The sequence below is a fragment of the Hoplias malabaricus genome, chromosome 2 (assembly GCF_029633855.1).
Source record: "Hoplias malabaricus isolate fHopMal1 chromosome 2, fHopMal1.hap1, whole genome shotgun sequence".
In the NCBI taxonomy this organism is placed as follows: Eukaryota; Metazoa; Chordata; class Actinopteri; order Characiformes; family Erythrinidae; genus Hoplias; species Hoplias malabaricus.
This window is the reverse complement of record NC_089801.1, coordinates 52,262,024-52,269,973: the sequence shown is the minus strand read 5'-3', so window position 1 is coordinate 52,269,973 and position 7,950 is coordinate 52,262,024. Positions and strand designations below refer to the sequence as shown.

At 37.5% G+C, this 7,950-nt stretch overlaps 1 protein-coding gene across 1 annotated transcript; it reads right to left on the bottom strand.

Annotated features, from left to right (window-relative positions):
• Positions 1–598: 598 nt before the first annotated feature.
• LOC136687122 (uncharacterized) lies at positions 599–7,381 on the bottom strand. The gene is made up of 5 exons (XM_066661382.1): positions 7,251–7,381; positions 5,519–5,864; positions 3,142–3,408; positions 1,884–2,036; positions 599–1,092 (listed from the first exon to the last, which is right to left on the bottom strand). Exons 2-5 carry the CDS (start codon positions 5,808–5,810, stop codon positions 923–925), a joined length of 882 nt encoding a protein of 293 aa, XP_066517479.1. The 5' UTR covers positions 5,811–5,864; positions 7,251–7,381; the 3' UTR covers positions 599–922.
• Between the last annotated feature and the right edge of the window lie 569 nt (positions 7,382–7,950).

Genomic DNA, 7,950 nt, shown 5'->3' with positions numbered 1-7,950 from the left:
TAAATCCCCTTAAAACTTTATTCTTGCATTATTCTTTTTACACCTTCTTCTACACTGTTACATGGATTGAGTATACTTAGCGGCTACTTCAACAGATACCCCTGCTTTCTTTGTATACTCCTTTTTATCAGCTACACTTACCATATAGATGCATACTGTAGTTATAAAATTAAAACTTCTCCTAAAATTAAACTTCTCCAGGTTTCTTTGAAGGATACCTTCTTTGAACCGCAGTTGTGAAATCTCTCCACAGGTTTTCTGTGAGATTTAGACTCATTGTTTCTGTGTGCTTTTTTAAATATGTCTCAGTTTCCCCCCTTTACTCCCATTTCATTTAGATGGTAACAGAGTGTGCGAGCTGACAGTGTTACACCCTTTGTCTGAAGGTCAGCTTGATGTTGTTTAGAAGGTGATTTAATTTCGTTAGCTACCATTCAAACAATCGTTCATTAGTATCTGCAATGCCATGAGTTGTAAATGTTTTAAGGAACATTTGTATCTTTGGAGGTATATTATAGCCTTCTAAAAAGCCTTTAAAGAACATGGAGGAGGTTTCAGGGATTTAATCAAGGTCCGAATGGGGCATTTAGTGCACGTCTATCATTTTCCAACCATCTCCTCACTTTTATTGACATAAATAATCAGATTTTGCACACTTTAAAAATATTTAGTTCTTCAAGTACCCTTGGAGCAAACCTAAGTGCAACCTGCTGCATCTTGCAAAGGAGTTTATGAGTTACATTAATTTGCAGTATGTACAATAATGTTCCAATGTTTTCCAACAAAGAAACATAAGTGTTAATGACAATACCAAAAGCTTTTGGACAGCTTAAAATACTGATTAAATATTATATTTAATTTGCACAACACATTAACGAGTAATGTGGGGTAAGTCCAGTTCTAACACATGTACACTTCAGTATCACAACAATGGCAGTTCAGGGGCACTGAGGAGTTCCTGTCCAACTGAAGAATCTCTGAGAGCAAAGAGTGTGATTCCAGAGCTATAAGCTGCAGGGATTGTTATGTGTGTTGTCTTTGGATGTCCTTGATCACTGTTCTCTTCTTCATTAATCATCTGTCTCACCTGACCTAAAATAAATAAGAATATAGTTAATGCTACAAAATACAGACAAATCCATATTGCAATTATATGCCCAAAAGATTTGTACATTCTGAAGTATTTTTAAATTAGAAATTAGTTCCACACATGTTTATTAATGAGTAAATAATGTAATATTTTAAAGAGATAAATAGAACTGAAGATCCACTGCAGTTTTATACTGTACTTGTTTTTTTGACTTGCTGTATTTGCACTTCCATGTAACAACACTTTTACATGAGTATGGGTTTAGGATACTCCACCCACCTCTAAAAACTGAAATTGCAATGTACTGAAAACACAATAATGAACTATTAGGTCAGTGACTAAGGTTAGTCCTGAACTATACTTTCATTGCAGTGAATCGCTATTCAGAATAAAATAACCCTTGACTTCACTAGGTTAAGCATAGAATGGACCAAGATTTGTGTGTGATACAATTATAATCAACATTTATTATGAAAATATTTTGTGCTAACTATTAATATATCAGCAGCATTTAGGGCCAAAGTTAGTCTGAATGCTTCCTAGCATTTAATGTAACATTCATTTATTAATTAGAGGCTCATCTGCATATCACAGTCTTTGGCAGTAGTTTGCCAAAGCTTGGTGTGATATCCATTAAAGAATTATACTTTGTCTGTAGCTAAACATAAACTGAAATCCACTCACTATATTGCTGCAATTTGACACAATTAATAATAGTACAGTCTAATAAAAAAAAATTGAGCAAGAAAAAAATGAACAGCTCTGACACCTACATAAAGCACATTTATTTTACCTTCCACTTTAAGTGTTTTCCAGCGGGGGTCAGTCTGCTGGTATGAGATCAGTGAGAGTGCAAAGTCTGGTGTAAGTCTCTTTAGGACATCTTCGCGACGGATGAGCAGCACTGATTCACTGCACAGGCGCACATGAACCTCCTCCTCACCAACTGCAGATACACCACAAGGCCAGATTAAATATAAAGGGCCAACAGAAGTCATTAGCATCAACTAAAAAACAAAGAATCATACTTTTGATAAGTGATTCGAATAAGTCAGTCCCAGAGATCTAGGGGTATCTCCTTAAAAACAGCTTCCACTCTTTGTGAAGGTTTTAAAGGAACACTATGTAAGATTTGTGTTTTACGCCCCCGGGGTGCTCCCTAGTATAATTCATATATACAGCAGTGTACTGAAATCAACGAGGAGGGGGAGGAAGGGAGGTTTCCTACCTTCCTCCAAAAGTTACATAGTGCAGTTTCTGCAATAGGCTCTTTTCTCTTTATTACAGGTCAGGGAGGCATCACAATGATTTCAAAGCTGTAATTTTACAGTAAAAATATTACGTAGTGTTCCTTTAAATAAGATGGTGGAACATTTCTATGAGGATTTGATGGAATAAGAACATTCCGGAGGTTTGAAGATTAGTTCCTCACTCCAGTTCCTCCCAAAGGTGTCGAAAGGTGTCTCATTACATTTCATGATTTTATTTTAGTTTATATATGAAGTGTTTGCACAACTGAATGTTAAGGGTGAGTACAGCTAAAAGTGACTGAATTTTTGATTATTTTGAATATATATCTATATATCTGAAAATTGTTGATTATTTTTGTTTAAAATATTTAATTCAAAGAACTTCCCTGGCTTAATATTATTCCGTTAAAACACACCCAAACACCCACAACACACACACACACACTTTGGGATACACTGACATAGCCTGACAGATTTATCGTCATAACAATAACCAGCATGGACTGATTTACCATTCATGTAGGTTGTATAAGTTAATACACACATACGTGATATCTATAATAAACATTTGTAGTTTTTCCTCCCATGTTCATGATTATTTTATTAAAAATGCATATTCTAAACTTTAAAGCAGAAACTCTCACTCTTGAGGCTACTGTGGCACCTCTGTAGAAAGTTAGTAAATATATTTACAAGCGATTTAGTGATGGTTACATTTTACTTTTGGCTAGAGTATCCCTTTTACAACTGTGAAACCTTTCTCAGCTATGAATATCATAAGCCTGTAATATCACCACATACCTACATCCAGAGGATTAGTCATGAATACAGCATTGGGCCCTACTCCAAAGATCAGCTGGTGATGCCAGGCATCAGGGATTTCTTCACCCTTTGCCACCCCCCGCTGCATATTCATGGTGGCTACAGGCACAGCTCCACGCTGAATCCATCGTGCCAGCCAAGGCACCAGTTTTACCCGCCTCGCTGGGTGGAAACCAAAGAACCTGCCCAGCACTTGACCACTGCTGGCCTTCTCTGTTCCTTCTATCAGCTGATGGTGGGTCGCACCTGATGGAATAGACAGACACCATGACATAGATTAAGCTATACACTACAGACAAGGTTGCTAAATTGCTGATGAGTAAATGTGAATGTATAGAACCATTGCTACTTTGTTTGGAGGACACTCATGATATTTACAAAATTTAGCCAGCTTCTATACACAAGTAATCACATTTATAACATCGAAGAACAGCAAATGACAGGTGCATTAAAGAACCTAATGCTTCACTCCCAAGGACATATAGAGTTCCTTTGTTTTTAAGAATGTACTCCATCTACAACTAATTTATTCTACTGCAGAAAATCCTTTAAATAAGACCCCATCCACACAGATTCTGATATTGGTGTGGTCTGTCATCCACATGAAAACAGAGTTCTTGGGCTCTGAAAACTGAGGCTTTTGAAAATGCTCTCCAAGGTGGGGATTTTTGATAACTCTGTTCTCATGTGGATAAGGAAAACTGAGCTTTTCAGAACTGCTGACATCACACAGTATGTCTTTCTCTGACTAGTTTCTCACTCCCTATATAGTCAATTATACAAGTCACTAAACTAAAATGTATACATTCAGATAGCACTAGATTCAGGTTCCCACACATGAATAAAGCGTGTTATATTAGAAATATATCATACATTACTAAGATCTAAATTCAGTAATTTCATGACTTGCATAGTGCACTACATAGGAGATACAGAGAAATTTAGGATTAAACCCCCATGTTTCTCTCATGCTTCATGGTGTTTTGGTGTATCAAAGAGGTACTGTGGCCACTCTTTTCATATTTGTCTGGACGGAGATGTTTTTAAAACCAAACAGGCGAAAATCTCTGTTTTTATAAATATTCCGATCCTGAATATGATGATGCCCCTCAGTATTTCTGCTACTCACTGGGTGTAATCACAGTGACTCTTGCCAGCTGTGATGTCATGTGCATAAACACTACCCATGTAGCCACCATATTGGGGACCTACTCATTACACAGACCCCAAATATATATATATATATATATATATATAAAAAGTATGACTTTTTATGGTTTTATTGTATTTGTTAACATTTTGGTCCTCATTTAGATGTTAAAATTATTAAGAAAACATATGTTTCCCTAACCCATTTATCTGTGTCATATTTGTAAAAAGAGCCCTGTTTTTTGGTATTAGTCAGTAGATTAGCTTGGGTCACGTCCCATTGTGGCACCATAATCCCTATATAGTGCACATTACAGATAATTAAACTAATAACACTGCACCAAGACAGTAATTACATGCTTATTTGACAGGAAATTATACCTGACTAAAAATATCTGACATACAACCCATTACAGAAAACACCATTTTATGACATACACTGTGCCCTACAGTGGGTGTATGGAGAGATTCGGCGTCTGCTTCACTGCAGCATGAAACCATCTCTCACAGATTATTCACATTTTCAGACAAAGAGAAGTATTTTATTAAACTATAAGCCAAATCAGAGAAATAATTCAGGAAGACACTCATGATAAATCTATATCTTCCAAAATCTGTTCCACTCTCAGAGTGAAAGAAAAAGTGAGATTAGATTATTTACCCTGTAAACAGGGAAAAAGAATGAAGCAAAAGAATAAGTGGCTTGTCTGTATTCTCTTACACGCTAAAACCAAACATGAGCGAATTAACACAATTACTGGAGATTGTATATGATCCGTATTGTATTGTATATGAAGATAAAGAGATTCAGACAGAAAAGCAGAGAAATGCATTGGAATCTAATGTACTAATAGTTTTCCATTAGACTTTATGATGAAAATGCTAATGTGTCTAACAGATTTGAACTGCCTTTTTCTCCTTAATATGCTACACTGGATCCTTTACCCCCCTGATGCAAAGTGGTGGGTTTCTGTGCTTCTACATGTTGAGAGACTCTCCAGTGCAGGGAGAGTAGCTGTGTATGAGAAAAATGTATCTGTTTTTCCCATTTGTTTAAATTAGCGCCGCACACTAAAACCAGACAATCACTCCCAATATGACACCCATGCCATGTAGTCACATGACTGCAACCCGTGGATACACAACATAAATTAGGTGATCAGCATTCTAAAGTACATTTAATGGCATTTTGCAGATGGCAATGTACCAGCTTGGCTGCGTGAGTGAAGGTAATCAGGTAATGGGGAATCATTCCTTCTTAACTTAGTCCGTACACAGTGGTCAGCTGTTTCTGGAGCCACTGTAATCCCCAGAGCCTGGAGTACGTCCACCACAGCTGTTGCACCACACGCTGAGACTCCGATCTGAAGAGTCTGCCTCTCCACAGCCTCCTGAATGGACCACAGCATGGCTGTGTGCACTTCTTCTTCTTCCTGCTCAGTGTCCGCTATGCTGCCTGCAGCATCTTTTCTCTCAGTACTGGGAGGAACCACCTCCATTTCAATACTCCAGTGACTGGCAAAGGTGTTAATTATAGGCCACCACTTGGATTTCTAGAAAAAAAATTTGAGGAAGACAGACCAAAGAAAATCAATGTAAAATGGCACCAAAAGATTCTTAGGCTTCTTTTGCACTTCTTATGTTCACTCTTAAGTTTTCACCTCTGACACAAGCTAGAGACTTATATGAACTTGTTGGACAGAATCATTCATTCATTCCCAGATTGTGTGTGTTTACATATATATATATATATATATATATATATATATATATATATATATATATATATATATATGTGTGTGTGTGTGTCATGTAACATGTTCTATCTTCTGGAAATATTTTACACAATATTTTGGAGTATGCTTTTGGGTGATTAGAGGTACCCATTCTATCATTCATTCATTCATTATCTGTAACCACTTATCCAATTCAGGGTCGCGGTGGGTCCAGAGCCTATATATATATATATATATATATATATATATATAGCGCAACATCATGGCTGAGCATTTGTGTTTTCAACCTTTCAATTGTGTTTCAAAGACATTCATAAACAGGCAAATTCAGACAGCCAGAGATTTGTACATCACAAACCTAAGTGACCATTCTGGGCAACTTGTGGGGCAGGTTTGGAAGGGTAAATGAAGATAGCTGCAGTCATATTGATAGATCCACACATACCGAATGAAAACAAAAGTGCACAGTTACATCTAAGCCACTTTGAAGACAATAGGGGACATTTTTTTTTCTTGGAAGCAACTTCTAAATATGTGATAGTCCATCCATCCATCCATCCATTATCTGTAACCGCTTATCCAATTTAGGGTCGCGGGGGGTCCAGAGCCTACCTGGAATCATTGGGCGCAAGGCGGGAATACACCCTGGAGGGGACGCCAGTCCTTCACAGGGCATATGTGATAGTCATTAACAAAAATATTTTGTATGGGTTTAGTCAATACTGTCATATGATTTCAGACATCTCTAGAATTCACGATTTTATGTCAAACAACTTTGGACGAATTTGTGTATATGTGATGCTTGGTTTATGCAAAATGTTTTTAAAAAATTGGTGTAATTTTCATGTAATTATCACTTCTGACATTGACTTCCAGCGTGGGGATATTGTATACAACGTACCATCATAGTTAAAACTGCCATGCTGTATGTTTATAGTAGGTAATAGTATCCTGTGTTCATTACAGTGAACTATATGCAGCCAGGGGTTTCAAACGATAGCCATATAACACAGACACCCGCGTAGTAAACTATGTTAATGTAACAGAGTTTGATTTTTCACCCCATAACACTATTCATTTTGTAATGCTCTTGACAAAACAAACCACCGGTTAGCATTAGCTATTGGTGGATTTATGGCATTTATTTAACGTCAGACAAGGATTTAAAGGTGTTATGATGAGTGGAACAGGATACCAACTCACTTTTCGCAGGATAATGTTGAAACTCCAGCTATGGAAATTCGCTATGTGTAAAAGAGCATTTTTTACACCCCTTCGTGCTGCTAGCTAGCTGTGTTTTGATTCTGTGCTAGAGGTCCGATTCATTAGCGAACCGACTCTTTGCATTAAACGTGTGTGTGTGTGTGTGTGTGGGGGGGGGGGGGGGGGGGGGGGGGGGTATGGGGCCGGCTCGGCTCAAGAATCATTCTAATAAATGTCTGAAAAACTTATCAGCTAATATATAAATATTTTAGGCTGATCATTTTAATGGACCTACATTCATAATCCATTTTACCAGCTCAAATTATGTGGGGTCTGTAGTTCTACAAACTGTAGCCCTTGTTCTGCATACTTGGTTAGATTCATGTTTTTCAGTGTTCTGGACCGAGGACCGCCACCCAACACTCCTGCTGGAATTATTCTGCAACTGCTGGATTGAGAAGTCTTCCAACCAAAAAAGTTCAGTCTGTGGACAGCATCTTGTGACTTTACTACAAGATGTACCATTCAGAATAGGTCTGTCTAATAAAGTGGACAGTGAGTGGCAGTGTTAAAAATCCAGCAGCACTGCTGTATCTGATCCACTTATATCAAAGTAACCACCATCTAAACCAGACTGCTCTGAATATTGAACAAAAGGGTAAAAGGGGGCTGAAAAACTAGACGGCTATTTTTTAAAGTG